The sequence below is a fragment of the Ornithorhynchus anatinus genome, chromosome 9, assembly GCF_004115215.2.
Source record: "Ornithorhynchus anatinus isolate Pmale09 chromosome 9, mOrnAna1.pri.v4, whole genome shotgun sequence".
Lineage (NCBI taxonomy): Eukaryota > Metazoa > Chordata > Mammalia > Monotremata > Ornithorhynchidae > Ornithorhynchus > Ornithorhynchus anatinus.
In genome coordinates this window covers 23,694,860-23,716,930 of record NC_041736.1, presented here as the reverse complement: position 1 = coordinate 23,716,930, position 22,071 = coordinate 23,694,860, and the positions used below count along the sequence as shown (strand labels likewise).

At 44.6% G+C, this 22,071-nt stretch overlaps 1 protein-coding gene across 3 annotated transcripts in view; it reads left to right on the top strand.

Moving 5' to 3' along the window:
- The window catches only part of TFPI (tissue factor pathway inhibitor), a 56,020-nt gene that overhangs the window by 9,310 nt on the left and 24,639 nt on the right, over window positions 1–22,071 (top strand). For 2 of the 3 annotated variants that reach the window (XM_029071889.2, XM_029071891.2), the window contains exons 2-3: window positions 12,559–12,677; window positions 20,944–21,141. In XM_029071889.2, the coding sequence (XP_028927722.1) occupies window positions 12,569–12,677; window positions 20,944–21,141 (307 nt within the window). In that variant the 5' untranslated portion in view covers window positions 12,559–12,568. The remainder of the gene's footprint in view (window positions 1–12,558; window positions 12,678–20,943; window positions 21,142–22,071) is intronic. The other variant, XM_029071890.2, reaches the window with a different exon arrangement.

The following is a 22,071-nucleotide window of genomic DNA, read 5'->3' as shown; positions in this document are numbered from 1 at the left end:
TGGTACAGTGTCCTGCCCGTGGTAAGTGCCCAACAAACACCACTGATTGATTGATTGATTGATTCCCAGGCTAGCGGCCCCTCAAGAAGGCAGCAGCCATGACAGGAGCCGCTCTGACGGTGCCGGGGGAAGATGGAGTTGGAGGGGGATGACTGCAGACAAGTGCAACGAGGGATGGGAGCGGGTGGGGTGGAGGGAATTATGCAATAAGTGCATTAAGGTCTGTTTTCGTGGTCAGTTTTGCTGTGCCTCAGTTTCCTCATATGAAAATGGGATTGAAACTGGGACCCCTATGTAGGGACAGAGATTGTGTCCAACTCGGTTATCTTCTATCCACCCCAGCGCTTACTACAGTGTCAGGCATATAGTTAGCGCTTAACAAACACCACAATTGTTATTACTGTCATGACGCAGAAACTGGGTTGAAATTTCGAAATGTTAACGGTGTCACTTAGACCGTCATAAATCAAAGACCTCCAGTAGGGGACAAGCTCTCTGCCCTCAGGAGTTACCATTTGGAGATATTCCTCCTTCTGGGGAGGGTGCCTTCCTTCAGAGCAGGAGCACTGCTCCCTCTAGACTGTAAACTCAGTGTAGGCAGGGACTGTATCTGTTTATTGTTCCATGTACTCCCCCATTTGCTTAGTACAGCGCTCTGCGCACAGTAAGTGCTCAATAAATACAGTTGCCTGACTGACTGTGTTTTCGGTTGGAGAGCTTAGGCCATTTTGGTTCCTCTCCCCTCCTCATCAGGTCTTTCTTCCACGTCCCCGGTCTTCTTCTCCACCAGCGAGTTACCCCTGGGCACACATGCCCGCACTCTCGCCATGGGGTGTTGCTGTCTGAGCTTGCCTGGACACTCTGCCAGATCTTGGGATGACTGATTTTTAAGCTCCATCTCTCCCTCCCTCTGCCCTGCAGCAGGACATCCTGGAATTTGGAATGCAAGATCTCTATTAATAATACTAATGACAGTAATGTTATTTGTTAAGCACTTACTATGTGCAGGCACTGTATTAGTGCTGGGGTTAAATACAAGCAAATCGGGATGGACACAATCCCTGCCCTACATGTGGTTCACAGTCTCGATCCCCATTTTACAGATGAGGCAGCTGAGGCACAGGGCAGTGAAGTGACTTGCCCAAGGTCACACCGCAGATGAGTGGAGGAGCCGGGATTAGGATCCGTGACTTTCTGACTCCTAGTCGTGTGCTCTATCACTACACCATGTCTCCCCTTCTCCAGCCTCGCTTGGGATCTAGTGCCGTGTTTGCGTGTTTAAAATCATATTTCATTAATAATAATGATGAGATATAATGATGAGATTTGTTAAGTGCTTACTATGTGTCAAGCACTGTTTCAAGTGCTGGGATGGATACAAGCAAATCAGGTTGATCACAGTCCCTGTCCCACAAGGGGCTCACAGTCTTCATCCCCATTTTACAGATGAGGGAACTGAGGCACAGAGAAGTGAAGTGATTTGACCAAGGTCAGTCACATGACAGAACCAGGATTGGAACTTGGGTCCTTCTGACTCCCAGGCCCATGCTCTATCCCCTAGGCTACCCTGCTTGAATATGACACTTGACAGTCTCTTGCATTTTTCCTAGCGCAAGTTGAAGCAGTTTTGAGGACGTCAGTGTCACATGCTTTTGATGATAAAAATCCACAAATTACGAGACTGCAGAATGAGCAACTTTTAAGGGAATCCATGTAACGGAGCAACCTTATCCTACACTTCCTGCCGCTCGTCTCTGCAGGCATTTCATTTTGTAGCTCAGTCCAGAATGTCCACATGTATAAAATGGAAAAAGATCGTTCTCAGTACAAATTCCGACTAAACGAAATGTTTGATTCCCTTAGTCTCGAACTGGTTGAAGCCAAAGGAACACACAGGAGTTAAAATCGACTAAGAAAACCTGGGTGGGGCTTTTTTTTCCCCATTCCTAAGAGGAGAATCAGGAGATAAATGAGCTCTATCTCTGGGGAAAACTTGACTGATTGTGCCTTATTGTAATTCTTTCCTGATTTTGAAGGTTATTTCCGGAAATCTCTATTCCCTAAAAGGCAGTCAGTAAAAGAGGGCTTTCTCAGCCTATCAATCCCAGTGGAGAAGAATGTGAGAGCCAGATTTCTGTTCTCACACTAATTTTCCTCCTCACCCCTACCACAAACTCCTTAAGTTACAAGCATAAAATATTTAAAACTGGAATAGTTCCGAAAAATAATATTATCAAACCAAAAAACTTGGACTCTTAAAGAAAAAAATAAACAAAACAACTGTAGAGTAGTGCACTTAACAGACCAGTACTTAAATGCAGTAACAGAGACACAGCTATACCTCCAAACTTAGTAATGTTACTTTCAACTGCATTTTTTAAAGGCAGCATGATGGAAAAGACAATTCTCAGTGTGGAAAGCAGCGTGGCCTAGTGGAAATAGCTCAGGCCTGGGAGTCAGAGGACCTGGGTTCTAATCCCGGTCTGCCATTTGTCCACCGTGTGACTTCGGGCAAATCTCTTAACTTCGTTAACGCCTCAGTTACCTCAACTGTGAAAAGGAGATTAAATTCTACTCTCTCTGATTTAGATTGTGAATCCCATGTGAATCAGGGCCTGAGTCCAACCTGATTATCTTGTATCTATCCCAGTGTTTGGTACATAATTCTTAACAGTGATCCTAATTATTATCTCAGTGGGCTAAAGCTAAGACAAAGAAATCTTTCTCTCTTTTTGGATCTCAAATACACTTTAAATAAGAATAACTGCCTAGCTTCACTAATATTTGTAATTACCAATGGCCTGTTTCTGTGGGGTGGAATAGTTAGGCCAATCGTTTAGAATCTCTCTACCTCTGTCCCCTGAGTAGGAGATGGGGACACTTTTGCTATATCGTGTGTTGTGATGGGAAGACTGTCAATACCTTAAGCAGAAACTCCTGACTTTTGGCTTTGTCACACAATCAGCTCTCTCCCTCCTGCCTATCCTCACTCCTCTCCCACCCCGACCAAGTCCCACACAATTTATTTTTCTAACACTCACCTACTAACTGTAGCTCAATTTCATCTTTTTTGCCATCAGTCCTTGGCTCTCACTCTCCCTCCTACCTAGAACATGAGAAGCAGCATGTTGTAGTGAATAGATCAGTGTTCTAGGAGTCAGAAGGTCACTGGGTTCTAATTCCAGCTCTGCCACTTGTCTGCTGTGTGACCTTGGACAGGTCACCTCACTTCTATGTGCCTCAGTTACCTCATCTGTAAAATGGGGATTGAGATTGTGAGCCCCACATGGACAGAGCCTGTGTCCAGCATGATTTGCTTGTATCCAACCCAGCGCTTAGTCCACTGTCTGGTCCAGAGTAAACGCTTCACAAATGTCATTATTGTTATTATTATTATTAGAACTCCTTCCCCCTTCATAACTGACAGACCACCACTCTCCCCATCTTTGAAGTCTTATTAAAATCACACCTCCTCCAGTAAGTCTTCCCTGACTAATCTGTCCTCTCTGCACACTATCTTCCCTCCCTCCTATGTCACTTCTGCATCTTATAACAGTGATGATGATGATGATGATGGTATTTGTTAAGTGCTTACTATGTGCCAAGCACTGTTCTAAACACTGATAATAATAATACAACTAATAATAATAATAGCTATTGTTACTTTTGGAGAAGAGGCACGTGGCTCAGTGGAAAGAGCCTGGGCTTCGGAGTCAGAGGTCATGGGTTCGACTCCCATCTCTGCCACTTGTCAGCTGTGTGACCGTGGGCAAGTCACTTAACTTCTCTGTGCCTCAGTTACCTCATCTGTAAAATGGAGATTAACTGTGAGCCTCACGTGGGACAACCTGATTACCCTGTATCTACCCAGTGCTTAGAACAGTGCTCTGCACATAGTAAGCACTTAACAAATACCAACATTATTGCTGCCAAGCAGCGTGGCTCAGTGGAAAGAGCCCGGCCTTTGTAGTCAGAGGTCACGGGTTCGAATCTAGGCTCTGCCACTTGTCAGCTGTGTGACTGTGGGCAAGTCACTCAACTTCTCTGTGCCTCACTTACCTCATCTGTAAAATGGGAATTAAGACTGTGAGCCTCATGTGGGAAAATCTGATTACCCTGTATCTACCCCCAGCGCTTAGAACAGTGCTCGGCACATAGCGCTTAACAAATACCAATATTATCATTATTATTATTATAACTGTGGTATTTGTTAAGTGCTCGCTGTATTCCAAGGTATTATATTGAGCGCTGGGATGGATATAAGCAAATCAGGTTGGACACGGTCCCTGCCCCTTTTGGGGCTCACAGTTTTTATCCCCATTTTATAGTTGAGGTAACCACGGCCCAGTGAAGTGACTTGCCCAAGGTCACACAGCAGACAAGTGGCAGATCCGGGATTAAAACCCAGGTCCTCCTGACCCTCAGGCCCGGGCTCTATCCACGAGTCCATGCTGCTTACCTTATAGATTCTTGCCCGGCCCTTTCCGCTGGCTTTGAAACTTGCCTTCCCAGCCTGAAATCTGTTTTAATATTTGCCTCCCAAAGCTAGAATGTAAGTACCTTCAGATCAACGACCATGGCTATTTATGCTACTGTAATGTTCCAAGTTCTTAGTACAGAGTTCTGCACAGAGTAAGCCCTCAGTAAGTATCCTTCATTGATTTATTGATTGACTGATTGATTTCTGACCAATCAGAAAGACTCTGAGGAATAAATCATTCATTGTTAATGCGATTTTAAGAAGGAAGCTCATCCCAGTGAAGCGGGCGTGGGCTAAAAAGGTTCAGCAGTGTCCGATTCACTGGGGTCACTAAAGTGAAAGTCCTCTTGGCTGTTTGAGATGGACTTTTCCACAAGTTCTGTGAATTTCCAGGAAGAACTAAAAAAGACCCAGGTTTTCCCAATCGTTCCTTGGTATCCGTTGAACTCTTACTATGTGCAACACCCTAGACTAAGCGCCTAGGAGAGTCTAACTCAGTTGGTGGATATGATCCCTGCCTCCTACGAGTTTTCTGGCCTGTTAGTTCTCTGAAGATTTGTCCCCCAACCCACTAAAAACATTACATAGCTAGAAGCTGCATGGTATAGCGGATAGAGCTGTGTAATCCTTGGCTTCTGTCATTTCTTTCCTGACTTTTGGCTGCAATCCTGTAGCCACCTGAAAATGCTGATCTGTTCTTTCTCTTTCCCTCACTACAGCCCCCCCCCCCAGCCAAAGCATACAGTCCCTGACGTCCACAGGACAAAGAAGGAGAAATTCAAACAGCTTTAACCATTTTTATCATGGTTGTGAATCCTTCTTCCTGTTTAATTATTGCCACTGTTACACAGTTTCCACTGCAGTGGCATTCAGGGTCGCTCTGACAGCTCTTTAAATAAGATCAGCCGCACAGGAAAACTGATGGGAATCCGGAAACTCCGGAAACAGCTTGGGGGAGGCAGGAAGTGCTTACCGAAGGAAACCGAACAGATGTAGGGCAGTTACTTTGGCTTCCCTGTTCTTCAGCAAGATTGTCCAAAATAGAATATGAGCAGAAGAAGTGAAAACCAAATTTGAAAGCTATCAAGAAAAAATGGGGACTAGCCCCCCGCCCCTGAAATAGTGAAGTGAGGAATACTGAAGGAAACACACTAAATAGGTGACAGAAAATGAAAAATGGTAACACGAGACATGGATATGGATGGGAAGAGAGGAAAAAAAGATGCTAGACAAAGGTCTCCAGAGAGCACACATTCTAACATTGAACTTACGCGATATAATTCTTTGTTCATTTTTAACTGGGTACTATACCATTTCAGCATGCTTCTATATTAACTCTTCAGCATGGACAATATTTTGAAGGATTTAAAAGATTCCATTTCTTTATTTTTTTTTCTTTTGGAAGGTTGCTTTTTTCCTGTTATCCAACCTAATAGGACTGGAAGTCACAAGACCTGGATTCTAATTCTTGATCTAATAATTACAAACGTGGTATTTGTTAAATTCTTACTATCTGCCAAACCTGTCTGCTGTGTGATTTGGGGGCAAGTCACTTTAATTCTCTATGCCTCCGTTTTCTCATCTCTAAGACTGTGAGCTCACTGTGGGCATGGATTGTCACTGTTTATTGTTGTATTGTTCTTTTCCAAGCACTTAGTACAGTCTCTGCGCACAGTAAACATTTAATAAATACAATTGAATGAATGGGGATTAGCAGCAGTGTGACTTAGTGGAAAGAACCCGGGTTTGGGAGTCGGAGGTCGTAGGTTCTAATCCCAGCTCCGCCACTTATCAGCTATGTGACTTTGGGCAAGTCACTTAACTGCTCTGTGCCTCAGTTACCTCATCTGGGAAATGGGGATTAAGACTGTGAACCCCACGTGGGACAACCTGTGAGGTTGTGCTTACTATATGAACAGCAGTACTAAGCACTTGGGAGAGTACAATCCATCAGAGTTGGCCCACATTCCCTGCTCACAACAAACTTGTAGTCTAGGGGTGGAGACAAACATTAATGTGAAACATTAAATATATATGATTTATCATATTTACTTTAAATATATGTTCATAAGTGCTGTGGGGTTGAGGGCGGGGCAAGTAGCAAATGTCAAAAGGTCATGGATCCAGGTGCATAGACAAGGCAAAGGGAGAGGGGAATGAGGAAAGAGGGCTTCAGCGGGGAAGGCTTTTCGGTGGAGATGTGGCTTTAGTAATGCTGTGAAGGTCGGAAGAGTGGGGAGATGTAGTTTTGAAGAAAAATGATCTGGGCAGCAGAGTGAAGTATGTACTGAAGAGAAAAGAGACAGAAGGCTGGGAGGTCAGCAAAGAGACTAATGCAGTAATCAAGTAATGCAAGAAACTTTGCCCAACTGAATCTGCTTGTGTTTTAAAACACAGTGATTACGATGCGTTTCCTCCCTCTGAGGAACTTCTTTCTCTAGGAATAACAATTGTCAATTATCTACCTTCTAATGGTTTAGTCGTCCATGTGCTCAGAGGTAGGAAGCTGGGCAAGATGAGCCGCTAAGGCCCCTTGTAGTGCTAGACTTCTGTTACTCCTGAATTACACAGGAGAAAAAGCATTAAAATTAGTAGTAGTAGTAGTAGTAGTATATTTGTTAAGCACTTACAATGTGTCGAGCACAGTTCTAAGCACAGGGGTAGATGCAGACTGTACTTCAGTGTGAACAGGAATAAAGAGGTTATTTGAGTGAAGAAATAAGATGCATAGCTCTTGCAAGCTGTGGACTAAATAATGTTAATTTCTACTTGGAATTTCTGGGACATTGGCTGCAAAATCAGTATAGTGCCAGATACTTCTCAGTTTTGAAATTATATATGTGCATACACATATATATATATATATGCAAAATACATAATGTCCATTTTATAGATGAAAAAGCTAAGACCAGCCTCCAGCTGGTCTATATACAAATAGAGGGCAATATTAATGAGGCTAGTATATCTGGTTGTCTGGGAATTGAAAAAGTAAGATCCTCCTCTACTCTGCAGGGATTGTATCTACTTACTCTACTGTATTGTATTCTCCCAAGAGCTCTGTACAGTTTTCTGTACCTAATAAACACTCAGTAAATACATGGGAAAATTAATTAGAAAATGATCACAACGAATAAGAAAAAATTCTCCATAATCTGTTTTAGTCTGTGTTTATGTGTGTGTGTAATTTTGAATACATAGAAACAAATTCAGTCCTCATAACCTGCTGATGATATGATTAATATCAGTATTAGTAATAATACTATTAATAACAGTAAGCACTTATTATTTGCCAAGCACTGGGGCAGATACAAGTTAATTAGGGCAGACACAGTCCGTGTCCTACATGGGGTTCCAAATCAAAGGGAGAGAAATAATAGATATTTAATCTTCATGTTTCAGATAAGGAAACAGAGGCACAGAGAAGTTTAGTGACCTGCCCAGGGTCACACAACAGGCAAGTGGTAGAGCCAGGATTAGAACCCAAGTCCTCTGATTCTCAGTCCTGTGGTCTTTCCACTAGATCACTGGCTATATCTCCACAGTGCATTTTCCTAAAGGAATTATCTAGTGGGACATTTATTTTATTTACCCTATAGGTATTTAAGTGACTGATTTACACTCATTCACTGTGAAATAATAATCATTGTGGTATTCGTTAAAACCTTCCTATGCACCAAGCAACATACTAAGTGCTGGGGTAGTTACATGATAATCCCATCCCACATGGGATTCACCGTCTAAGTAGTAGGGAGACTAGGGAGAAGAGTCCCCATTTCTTTTAAAGATGAGGAAACTGAGACACAGAATGTTTCATGACATGCCCAGGGTCACAACGGGTTGGTATTTGAGGAGTAAAGTAAGAGAGCTGAGATGAATTGGGAGAGGAGCCAAGATAACTAAGTGGGGAGATGATTGTTTAAGTACCTGAAAGCCAATGGTCAGGGGTTCTGCTTGATGTTCAGGGGATGGGTGATCATTGGAGGCATTTGAGGAGTGGGGAGTTGTGTAAAATTGTGTTTTTAATAATAATAATAATTATGGTATTTGTTAAATGCTTACTGTGTGCCGAGCACTCTTCTAAGCGCTGGGGTAGATACAAGGTAATCAGGTTGCCCCACATGGGGCTCACGATCTTCCTCCCCAGTTTACAGATGAGGTAACTGTGGCACAGAGAATTTAAGAGACTTGCCCAAAGTCACACAGCTGTCAAGTGGTCAAGCTGGAATTAGAACCCACGACCTCTGACTCCCAAGTCTGTGCTCTTTCCACTAAGCCGTGCGGCTTTTGAAAGATGGCATGGGTGATTACAAGCTGATGTAGGAGAAATGTAAGAGAGTTAGAAATCTGCCAGGGGGGACCATTCATTTTAAATAATAATAATAATAATGATGATGGTATTTGTTAAGCACTTACTATGTGCCAAGCACTGTTCTAAGCACTGGCGGGGGGGGGGGTGCCATGGAAAGTGAAATTTGGGTCCGGGATTTGTCCGGATTGTTGAAAGTTATAAATTATAGAGATAGAGGAAGGTGTTTTTTCTGAGTTTCTACTGATTGCTACTGAATAAGAAGAACTCTTTTATTTCCTTACAGCCCAACTAACTATTATACCCACTGGGAGATGACATTGTTATCTTTTTTTCCTTTTGGAATTGAGGAATTACACAATAGTGTCTGTGTCCATGTGACCACAACATTCCTTTCAGCCATAGGAATTTAAAACTCAGGGTGGCAGCAAGAAGGAGAATTTTATTTCTCTTGAGAAACAGAAAAGTCAGATCCTCACAGCAAATTCAGAGGTTAAAAAAGATTGAAAAAGTTCAAAGATAATAATTATGGTATTTGTTAGGCCCTTAGTATGTGCCCAGCAATGTACTAATCAATGGGGTGGATACAAGCAAATCAGGTTGGACGCAGTCCCTGTCATTCATTCATTCATTCAATCGTATTTATCTTAGTACAGAGCACTGTGCTAAGCGCTTGGAAAGTACAGTTCAGCAGTAAAGAGAGACAATCCCAACCCTCACTGGGCTTACAGTCTAGAAGGGGGGGAGGCTGGATTTGTCATCTATTGGAGGTCCAGATCTCACAGCCTAATAAAAATAATAATAATAATAAGGGTACTTGCTAAGCACATACTATATGTCAAGCACTGTTGGGGGGGTTGAACACCACCACGACCTCACAGACCCACAGCTTGGCATGGAACCTGATGGCTTGTTCTTGCCACCCTTTAGCCACCTGCCCAAAGCCATGCTCTTGGATTTCATTTTCTGACTCTTTATTTATCCCTTCATTGGTGACAGCTTTTAGTTCCATATTGCTTTTATGAAAACCCTTGGTTTGGATGTAGAGTTTCCTGGGATATGTAAGCTCCATCTTCTTCAGACTTACTGTCAGTCTGTAGGGCTGTGTCAACACTTCAAAGTGATTCAAAGCAGTGTGGCCTAGTGGAAAGGACTGGACCTGGGCCTGAGCTTTCTCCTCCCAGCTCCTCCACTGCCTGCTTGCGTGACCTTGGGCAAGTCACTTCACTTCCTCTGTGCCCCAGTTTCCTCATCAAAATAGGAATTAAATACCTGTTCTCCTTCCTACTTAGAATGTGAGCCCCAGGTGGGACAGGGACTACGTCTGAACTGAAGATCTTGCATCTGCCCGATGCTTAATTCAGTGCTTGGCACATAGCAAGTGCTTAACAAATACCACAGTTATTATTACTATTATTTTTAAAATCCTAAGACTCTCTTTGGGTGACCTGGCTCTTGCTGTAGGATGTATTGGGATGGGGCACCAATGAAGTCCATCTTGGGGAGCCAAAGAAGACTCAAATAACTTCAGCTGCGCCATGACAGACCCAGTGAAGCAAACCCTCAATGGTAAAGTAGAACTCTAGGCAGCAGGAAGATTCAGCAGTGTCAAGACGAACTGGCTGGGCAGCGTTTAAGAATGGGTTTCAAGAAGACCAGGGTGCTTAGAGGGAATTTTAAAATGGTTCTCAGAATTGCAGATTGCAAATAGATCAGCCTGGTGAAGGACCTTCTTTACAGTTTTTTGGTTTGGGTTTTTATGGTATTTGTTAAGAGCTTACATTGTGTCAAACACTGTTCTAAGTGATGGGGTAGTTACATGTGAATTAAGTTGGACACAGTTCTTGTCCCACATGGTGCTCACAGCCTGAGTAGGAGGGAGAACAGGAGAACAGAGGCACAGAGAAAGTAAGTGACTTGGCCAAGGTCACACGGCAAGTATTTGGCAGAACTGGGATTGGGGGCCCTGGTACGTCTGACTCCCAGGCCTGTGCTCTTTCCACTAGGGCATGCTGCTTCTCAGTTCTGGGTAAAATCTGGCTTTCCTTTTATTTGCCATCTACACCCACTCCCTTGGAGAACCCACTCCCTTTGGCTTCAACTTCAATCTCTAGGTAGATGATTCCCAAATCTACATCTCTAGCTTCAATCTTTCTCCTCCTCTGCAATCTCGTATTTCTTCAGGACATCTCTACTTGGATATGCCCCTGACCGTTCAAACTTAAAATGGCCAAAACGGAACTCCTCATCTTTACAGCCAAAACCTGTCCTCCTCTTGACTTTCCTTCAATATAGACAGCAACACCAACTTCCCTGTCTCACGAACCCGTGAGCTTGGTTGTTATCCTTGTCTCATCTCTCTCATTCAAACCGCATATTCAGTCTGACACCAACCTTAATATAGCTAAAATATATTCTTTCCTCTCAATCCAAACTGCTACCATGTTAATCCAAGTATTTTTCCTATCCCACTTTGGTTACTTTGTCGGCCTCCTTGCTGATCTCCCAGCCTCCCATCTCTCCCCACTCCAGTCCATAGTCCATTTTGCTGCCCGGATCACTTTTCTCCAAAACCATTCATTTCACGTCTCTCCACTCCTCGAGAACCTCCAGTGGTTGTCCAACTCCTTCAGCATCAAAGAGAAACTCCTTACCATTGGCTTTAAAGCACTCCATCTCCTTGTCCCCCGTTATCTTACCTCGCTAATTACCTACCACAACTCAGCCCGCACACTTCGCTCCTCTAATGCTAGCCTACTCACTCTACTTCGATCTCAACTAACTAGCTGCGTACCCTTCACCTATATCTTGCCTCTCTCCTGAACTCTCTTCCTCTACATAGCTGACGGATAATCATTCTCCCCACCTTTAAAGCCTTATTAAAATCACATCTTCTCCAAGAGGCCACCCCCGATTAAGCTCCCTTTTCCCCCTGACTCCCTCTCCCTTCCGTATCACCCTCGCACATGGGTACCGTTCATTCACCCTCAGCAGCACAGACCTTAGGTACATAACTGTAATTTATTTTAATGTCTCTCTCCCCCGCTACACTGTAATCTCCTTGTGGGTGGGGAATGTGTCTGCCAGCTCCATTACATTTTACTCAGCACTTGGTATAGTCTCTGCACACAGTGAGTGCTCAATAGATGCAATTGACTGACTATATACATTCAATCCACTTCATACACATCTTGTCGATCACACTTGTCCTTGTGGATAAAAAATCTGAGGGTCCGTGGCATCAGCTTTCATTCATTCATTCAATCGTATTTATTGAGCACTTACTGTGTGCAGAGCACTGTACTAAGAGTTTGGGAAGTACAATTCAGAAACAAATAGAGGCAATCCCTTCCCACAACGGGCTCACAGTCTAGAAGGGGGGAGGCAGACATCAAAACAAGTAAACAGGCATCAGTAGCATCATTATAAATAAATAGGATTATAAATATATACCCATAATTAATAAAAAATAAATGGAATTGTAATTATATATATGTACAGATATACACAAACGCTGTGAGGTGGGGAGAGGGATAGAGCAAAGGGAGCGAGTGGGGGTGATGGGAGGCAGAGGAAATGGGAGGCTTAGTGTGGGAAGGCCTCCTGGAGGAGGTGAGCTTTGAGTAAGGCTTTGAAGGGGGAAAGAGTGCTAGGCTTCAAACCCAAAGGACATTTAAAATGATGTCTAACTGTTTATGTTTCTATTAGGCTGATTTCCTATCATTTTCTACTAGAATTGCAGTTTACATGATAGGATTGAAATGTATTTCAGAAATTATAAGATGAAGAAAGGAAACTTGTTTGTGGCTTCCATGTTCCTGCTCCAGAGCTGTGAGTCTTTGCTTCCGATTGCTAGCTTTGAAAATGGAGAGGATCACGGAGATGATACAGGTAAAGCATTAATTACTGACACCACAGATGTTGGGGTGAATTTCTCAAAAGCTATCATGGTGATCAGTTCATTGACTGCCATTTGACCAATTTTAGACGGGTGCCACATACCTCTTAGCAAATGCCACAATTATTACTATAATTATTGTTATTAGCAGTATTAGTATAACACTCTATGCATGGTAAGCACACAATAAATATGGTTTATTAAGAAGGGAGTAGCCCCCAGTGACAAAGGCAACAGGGAGGTCAAAGACTCAGATGGAGTAGAGGCTGTTGGCTTTGGCAAGAAGGAGGTCATGGGGGACCTTAGAGAGGGCAATTTCTGTGGAATGAAGGAGGCAGAACCAGATCGCAAGGGTTCGAGGAGAAAATAGGAGGAAAAGAAGTAGAGGCCATGAATGTAGACAACTCTCTCAAAGAGTCTGGAGAGGAATGGTAGGAGGGAGCTAAGGCCATAAATGGAGAGAGCCATGGGGACAAGGAAGAATTTTTTAAGGATGGGGGGATTCATGGCATGTTTGAAAGAAATGGGGAAAGAGCCATTAGAAAGCTAGCAGTTGAAGTTGGCGGTCAGGGAGGGAAGAAGGGAGTAGCCAGCTGGAAAACTGAAACAGCCTCTTCAAACTTCCCTCCTGAACTTCCCTTCCCTTCTCCCCTCTCCACTTTATATAGCTCCTGCATCATCTTCTTAACACGCCATTCAGAATGTCTCACGTCCTTCCTCCTAAACCACCGATGATGATCAATGGCTTCTTGCATAAACCAAAATTCCTAACCTTTGATTTCCAGGCTTTCCATTGTCTGGTTCCCTTTCCTATCAGCTCTCTGCTCCAGTTCAACTCCAGAGTGTTTAACTATATCCTACTTTTGACTTTCCCATCTCTGACTCATTGTTCATGCCTTTCCTACTGCACAAAACCCCCACCCCCTCAAATCTGCCGAACTATACCCTTCCTTACAGTCAAAGACCTCGTTAAAAAGTTAACTCCTCCAAGGGGAAATTCCCTGACTAATTCTCTCCATTCCAGACCATACCACCCTATTCTAACCCATCATCCACTTAACACTCCATGGCTAAGAAGGGTAACTTTTTGAAGAGGTCTTTGATTGTTAAGGAAGAAAGTAGTTTGACAGATTTGAGGAGATGGGAACTTCATTCTGTGGGAACTCTGAGTCGGCGAGGGGAGGGTCAAGAGCAGGATACAATTAAACACTCTGGAGTTGATCTGGAGAAGAGAACTGATGGGGAAGGGAACCAGACAATAGAAATCCTGGAAATCAGTGGTTAGGAATTTTGGTTTATGTAAGAAGCCATTGATCATCATTGGTGGTTATGAGGTTATGAGATGATTTTTCATATATGTTTTATGTACATATATATACACACACACATATATAGTGTATATATGTACACAGTATATATATGTGTGTGTGTCAATTCTAATTCATTAATTGCTAACTTTTCATTTTTATCATTTTATCTGTGTCCTTACTCTTTTATATATGACATATGTGGCAGTTGAATATTAATAATTATTATTTGCTAAGTGTTTACTTTGTGTCCAGGTACTGTACTAAGCACTGGGGTGGATACAAGCAAATCGGGTTGGACACAGTCCCTGTCCCACGTGAGGCTCAATCCCCATTTTACAGATGAGGTAACTGAGGCACAGAATAGTTAAGTGACTTGCCCAAGGTGACACAGCAGAAAAATGTCAGAGCTGGGATTAGAACCCATTACCTTCTGACCCAGTCCCTTGCTGTATCCACTCTGTCACGCTGGTTCTCTGTGTCATTAACACTCATGCCCCCATATGAACATTTCCTCTTGCCTCCAGGACATCTCCATTTGAATGTCCCACCAGAACCTCAAGTTTAAAAAGTCTCCATCCCATCTTCCCACCCAAATCATCTCCTTCACCTAACCTTCCCATCTTTTTCAATGACCCCTCCATCCTGCAAATCCCAGAAGTTCACAACCTCGGAGTCAGTCTTCCCTTCTCGCTATTTTTAACTCTCACATTCAAGCCCCTACTAAATCCTGCTGGTCCTTTCTACAGAACATTTTTCTCCCTCTGCCCATTCCTCCCCACCCGATTGACTACCACCTTGATCTAAGCTCTTGACATATCATGAGTCTCCTCTCTGATCTTCCTGTCTCCCTTTCTCCAGTTTCTCCCCTACTCCCATCTACACTGCTTCAAGGTCATCTTCTTGAAGAATTGCTCATCTCACAACACCTGTCTCCTCATGGGCCTCCAATGGTTTCCTGTTCCCCTTCGCATGACAAAAATTCCTCACGATCGGCTTCAACTTCCATCAACTCTCCCCATCTTACATTTTACCTCTCTTCACCCGCTACCCTCCAATTTGCTTTCTTCATTCCGCCCAAAACAACCTTCCAGCTGTACTTCGCCCTCAACATCTCCGCCTCAAACCCATAGGTCCCACAGTTCCTCCAGCCAGGAAATCTCTCCGCACACTCATCCAAGAGACCTCAGCTCCTCTGGCCTTCAAAGCCCTCCTAAAACCCCACCTCCTTCGACAAGCCTTCGACAAAGATTGTGAACCCCTCAAGGATCAGGGTCCGTGTCTAATTCCCACTGGAATACTTTTTCCCGGCATGAACCTGCTCACTCTATCTCGATCTTGTCTATCTGCCACTGACCCCTTGCCCACATCCTGCCTCTGGCCCGAACTCTCTCCGATGGAGGATCACTCTCTTCTCGTTCAAAGTCTTCTTATTACAATCACATCTCCTCCAACCTTCCTCGACTCGGCCCTGATTTTCCCTATTTCCTCTCCTCTCTGTGTCATCTCTACACCTGGTTCTGTACCTTTTGTTCCACGACACTTATTTAGCAGCATGGCATGTAGAAGTAGCATGATGTAGTGGATAGAGCACGGGCCTGGGAGTCAAAAAGTCATGGGTTCTATTTCCGGCTCCTCCACTAGTCTGCGGTGTGACTTTGGGCAAGTCTTTTCACTTCTCTGGGCCGCAGTTCCCTCATCTGTAAAGTGAGGATTGAGACTGTGAGCCCCTTCTGTACAGTGGGACAGGGACTGTGTCCAACTTGATTAGTTTGTATCTACCCCAGCGCTTAGAACAGTTAGAACAAGATATATGAGAAGCAGCGTGGCTCAGTGGAAAGTGGCTTTGGAGTCAGGGCTCATGAGTTCGAATCCCAGCTCTGCCACTTGTCGGCTGTGTGACTGTGGGCAAGTCACTTAACTTCTCTGTGCCTCAGTTCCCTCATCTGTAAAATGGGGATTAAGACTGTGAGCCCCACGTGGGACAACCTGATTCCCCTCTGTCTACCCCAGCGCTTAGAACAGTGCTCGGCACATAGTAAGCACTTAACAAATACCAACATTATTATTATTATTATTATATGTAAGACTGAGTGAGGGTTTAAATAAATAAATGTTCCTCTCCTTGCGGCAGAACTCCTCAAGAATGCAATCCCACAGTGTAGGAGAGCTGGAATTATTCCTGCCTAAAGCAATAGCAAATATGAAAAGCATCAACATGCCCCAGCTTGTAGTAGTTGTAGAAGCATTTATTGAGCACCCTCTAAATACGATGCACTGTACTAAGCACCTATGTTTAGGATTAGTGAGCCAACAAGTTCAGACATAAAACACTAAGGCTTTTCCCTGACCGAAAAAAGTCTCTGAAGGACTCACAGTGCATAACGAAATGTGACGTTTCATCTTAGCCTTTGTTCACATCCTCTGATTGTGTGTTTGTCAGGGTTAGAGTTCCTTTTCCGAACTTAGTGTGGGTATTTTATGTTTTGGTTGCCCTCTCCATGGGGTTTTGCACAATATGTGGATGTTTGTTTCTGTGGACATCTCAGAGTCAGCAATTCATAGTTTATTGTTTTGTTTTTTCACTTTGTTATTCCCCTGCAAGATTAAAGTTCACCAAGCATGCTTCCTTGGTCAGCTAATTTTGAGGTTTAGGGTATCTTTTCTAATCTGTCCCCCACTGAGGGAGAGAAGTGCATTCATATGTTGACATCCATAGGGATTCAGTAACCAATATTCTGAGACATTGTGGGCATGTAAGATTTCAGCAGTAATAGTAGTAATATCATATTTGTTAAGTGGTTAGTACGTGCCAAGCACTATTCTAAGCAGCAGGATAGACACAGATTAATCAAGCTGGACATAATCTCACATGGGGCTCAACATCTAAGTAGGAGGGAAAATGGTTATTAAATCCCCATTGTACAGATGAGGAAACTAAGGCACCAAAAAGGCACAGAGTTTATTGCCAAAGGTACAGAAGGGAGTATCCCGCTGTCATGAGGACATGGGTCGGAGCCATCTGCACTTTCTCATCCGTTCCTCTGGAACCAGCAGCAGGCATGGTGAGGCAGTGGGTATCCAAACTGTTCAAACTCTTTCCAAGCCCCGTACATCATCAACCCGTCAATCAATCGATGCTATCGATTGAGCGCCACTTTGTACAGAACGCTCTACTTAAATACATGGGAGAGTACAACAGAATTAGCAGACACATTCCCCGCCCATGACAAGCTTACGGTCTAGACCCTCATCTCCTTCCATTCCTGTAGACTGTGAGTTGGTTGTGCGCAGGGAATGTGCCTGATGTTCTACTGTACTCTCCCAAGCGCTTGGTATAGTTCTTTGCATACGGTAAGCGCTCAATAAATATAATTAATAAATAATCCAATCTCTCCCCACTCCTCGGATATCCCCTCCCCTATCCTGTCTTTCTTTCCCGGAATCACCCCTCGTTCCCCTCCCCGTGAGCCGATCCTATTCAGCTCACTCCCATCTAACCCCTTCCCAGCCTTCACACCGTCTCCTCTCCCCATATCCCACCCACAACCTCAACCAAGTGCCGCCTTGGAGCCTCTGCTTATCAAGGGACGCTTCCCTTCATCTCTGACCTGTTCCTGATCCAGGTCCTGCTCCTCCTCACCATCACTGAACTCTGGCTCTCCCCAGATAATAATGTTGGTATTTGTTAAGCGCTTACTATGTGCAGAGCACTGTTCTAAGCGCTGGGGTAGATACAGGGTAATTAGGTTGTCCCACATGAGGCTCACAGTTAATCCCCATTTTACAGATGAGGTAACTGAGGCACAGAGAAGTTAAGTGATTTGCCCACAGTCACAGAGCTGACAAGTGGCAGAGCTGGGAGTCGAACTCATGACCTCTGACTCCGAAGCTCAGGCTCTTTCCACTGAGCCACGCTGCTTCCCTAGCCACGTTGCTTCCCTATGGCACAGGCTCCCCTGCTGCTCTCTCTAGAGAGGGTCTCATCTTTACTCACTCCCCCAGACTAACTGGGAAAGGGGGGAGGAGTGGACTTCCTTCACGCTTCCCCAATTTCATCTCCCCCATCCCTCTCTCTTCCTTAGAACCCCATATCATCCTCCTTTACCTGCTCTTGACCCCACTTCCCCCTCCAGTTATCGCCCTATCTCCCTACTACCCTTCCTTTCCAAAATCCTAGAACGAGTCGTCTACAATCGATGCTTAGAATTCCTTAACTCCCATTCTCTCCTAGACCCCCTCCAATCTGGCTTCCGTCCCCTCCACTCTACCGAGACTGCTCTCTCTAAGGTCACCCGTGACCTCCTTCTTGCCAAATCCAATGGCTCCTACTCCATTCTGATCCTCCTTGACCTCTCTGCTGCCTTTGACACTGTCGACCATCCCCTCCTCCTCCATACCTTATCTCACCTTGGCTTCACGGACTCTGTCCTCTCCTGGTTCTCCTCTCACCTCTCTGGCCGATCATTCTCGGTCTCCTTCACTGGAGCCTCCTCCCCCTCCCATCCTTTAACTGTTGGAGTTCCTCAAGGGTCAGTTCTCGGCCCTCTTCTGTTCTCCATTTACACTCACTCCCTCGGTGAACTCATCCGCTCTCACGGCTTTGACTACCATCTCTACGCAGATGACACGCAGATCTACATCTCCGCCCCTGTCCTCTCCCCCTCCCTTCGGGCTCGCATCTCCTCCCGCCTCCGGGACGTCTCCACCTGGATGTCTGCCCGCCACCTAAAACTCAACATGAGCAAGACTGAGCTCCTCATCTTCCCTCCCAAACCCGGTCCTCTCCCAGACTTCTCTATCACCGTGGATGGCACGACCATCCTTCCCGTCTCTCGGGCCCGCGATCTCGGTGTCATCCTTGACTCATCTCTCTCGTTCACCCCACACATCCTATCCGTTACCAAGACCTGCCGGTTTCACCTCTGCAATATCGCCAAGATCCACCCTTTCCTCTCCACCCAAACGGCTACCTTACCGTTACAGGCTCTCGTTATATCCCGGCTAGACTACTGTGTCGGCCTTCTCTCTGACCTCCCTTCCTCCTCTCTTGCCCCGTTCCAGTCTATTCTTCACTCCGCTGCCCGGCTCATCTTCCCGCAGAAACGATCTGGGAATGTCACTCCCCTTCTTAAACAACTCCTGTGGTTGCCTATCAACCTCCGCTCCAAACAAAAACTCCTCACTCTAGGCTTCGAGGCTCTACATCACCTTGCCCCTTCCTACCTCTCCTCCCTTCTCTCTTTCTACCGCCCACCCCGCACGCTCCGCTCCTCCGCCGCCCACCTCCTCGCCGTCCCTCGGTCTCGCCTATCCCGCCGTCGACCCCCGGGCCACATCCTCCCGCGGTCCCGGAACGCCCTCCCTCCTCACCTCCGCCAAACTGGTTCTCTTCCCCTCTTCAAAACCCTACTTAAAACTAACCTCCTCCAAGAGGCCTACCCAGACTGAGCTCCTCTTCTCCCTCTACTCCCTCTGCCACCCCCCCTTTACCTCTCCGCAGCTAAACCCCCTTTTTCCCCTTTTCCCTCTGCTCCTCCACCTCTCCCTTCCCATCCCCACAGCACTGTACTCGTCCGCTCAACTGTAAATATTTTCGTTACCCTATTTATTTTGTTAATGAATTGTACATCGCCTTGATTCTATTTAGTTACCATTGTTTTTACGAGATGTTCTTCCCCTCGACTCTATTTATTGCCATTGTTCTCGTCTGTCCGTCTCCCCCGATTAGACTGTAAGCCCGTCAAACGGCAGGGACTGTCTCTTATCTGTTGCCGACTTGTTCATCCCAAGCGCTTAGTACAGTGCTCTGCACATAGTAAGCGCTCAATAAATACTATTGAATGAGTTTACTACCCACTCCAGATGCTAGTCATAGTCACCTAGGCTCGCCAGTCCCCACCTTCAATTTTCTGAATTATTTTGATCCCTTTCTCACACTTCTCTCTTTTTCCACCCCTATGCTGATCCTTAAGGAATTCAATATCCCATGTGGATTTTCCCAGCAATGCTTCTGCTGACCGCCTTCTATCACTCCTCAACTCCAATTATCTCCTGTTCCACCCTTACCTCACCCACACACCAACTTGGACACGCACTTGATCTCATCATCTCTAAATCACTGTACAATCTCTACCTTAACCAACTATGAAAACCCCCTAGCTGACCACAGCCTCCTCACCTCCCTTCCCTCCCACACACCCCTTCCCCAAAAATATCTCCTGTTCCCCCAAAGAGACCACCAATCTTTCAACAAACTCTAAATTTCTAAAGTCATCATGCCCCATTTAGTCTCCATATCCCAAATACCTTCTTTTGTTGCACAAATTGATGCCCTCCACACCTCCCTCTCTACTGAACTCAACTTGCTCGCTCCCTAACAAATTAGCCCACGGGCCTGGATCACCCCCCGGTCTGCTTTTTCCACTCTGGTGCCTGCACTATGTTGACAGAAATCCAGATTTCAGGGTGACCTTGTCCATCTCGGTTTAATCCTCACCAGAGTCACTTAACTTTTCTGTGCCTCAGTGACCTCATCTGTAAAATGGGAATTAAGGCTGTGAGCCCTACATGGGACAGGGACTGTGTCCAAACTGTATCTACCCCAGTGCTTAGAGCAGCATTTGACATATAGTAAGCGCGTAATAAATATCATTATTATTGTTAAATCTTTCATATCATCAAGAGCATCATACTTAAAAATGAAGGCAAAGTAGACTGTATATATATATATATATATATATATATATATATATATGGAGAGAGAGATCTAATAAGCTCTCTTTCAATAAATAAGATTAAGTGAATGAATCTACCTCAGTGCTTAAAACAGTGCTTAATGCATAGGGAGAGCTTAAAAAATGCCATAAAATGAATAATTATGAAAGGCTTTGATAAAAGATCATGGCTATGAATTTCATCCTTCAATTTTCCTTTTTCTTTCTTCCTTCAGGCATGGCTTTATACCCCTTGAAGATCTCCCATTCAAGCTGCGCTTTGAAGGCTGATGGAGGGCCTTGCAGAGCAATGCTCAGGAGATATTTCTTCAACATTTCATCACGGAAGTGTGAAGAATTTGAATACGGAGGATGCGGAGGCAATGAGAACAAATTTCTCATGTTGGAAGACTGCCAGAAGAAGTGCATTTCAGGTCCGGTATCCGTCTCTCTTTTCTTCGATGATCTCCACACTTCAGAAACATTTCATGAGCATTAGTACTGCTAATTCTGACCGGATTCTCTTCTCCTCCCTTCTCAATTTATACCTGCTCTCTCGGGGAGCTCCTCTGCTCCCAAAGCTTCAGCTCCCTCCTTTCCCAAACCTAATCGATCCATCAGTGGTATTTATTAAATGCCTTACTGCCGGACCACAGTGCTTTCCTGTATCTACAATTAATCAATAGTATTTATTGAGCACCTACTATCAGAGCAATATGCTTCAATCTTACTGTCAAACCATAGTGCTGTTCTGTAGTTACAATCGATCAACAATATTTATCATTTTATTTATTACTGTTTCTGATGGGGAAATAGGCAAAAACACTAGCTAAAGAAAGCCTACTCTCTCTCATCTTTAGCAGTAAGGCTGACAAACTAATGTACTGTAAAATAGCACTTAGATACTGTAAAAACATTATGCTTTGCACAGAGTAAGCGCTTAACAAATGCCATCATTATTATATGCCAAGCACTGTACAAAATGCTGGGATATCTAGCACCATCTAATCTAATCAGGATATCTAATCAGGTTTGACACAGTCCTTATCTCAAACGGGGCTAATAGCCTAAGCAGGAGGGAGAACAGGTATTTAAGTCCCATTTTCAGATGAGGAAACTTAGACAAAGATCATTTAGGTGACTTGCTCAAGGTCACAGAGCAGGCAAATGGCAGAACTGGATATACACCATTGGTTAACATGACCAGTGAAGACTGCAGCGGCCAGAAAGGCATCTGTTGGCAGAGTTATGGTGTTGCGGTCCGGCGACTTTGTCCGGAATAATGAGGAAAGTTCCAGGCAGGTGAGCGTGAAGTCAGTGGTGAGAGAACTGAGAACAAAGCACCGTGAGTAAGCTGGCTTTCA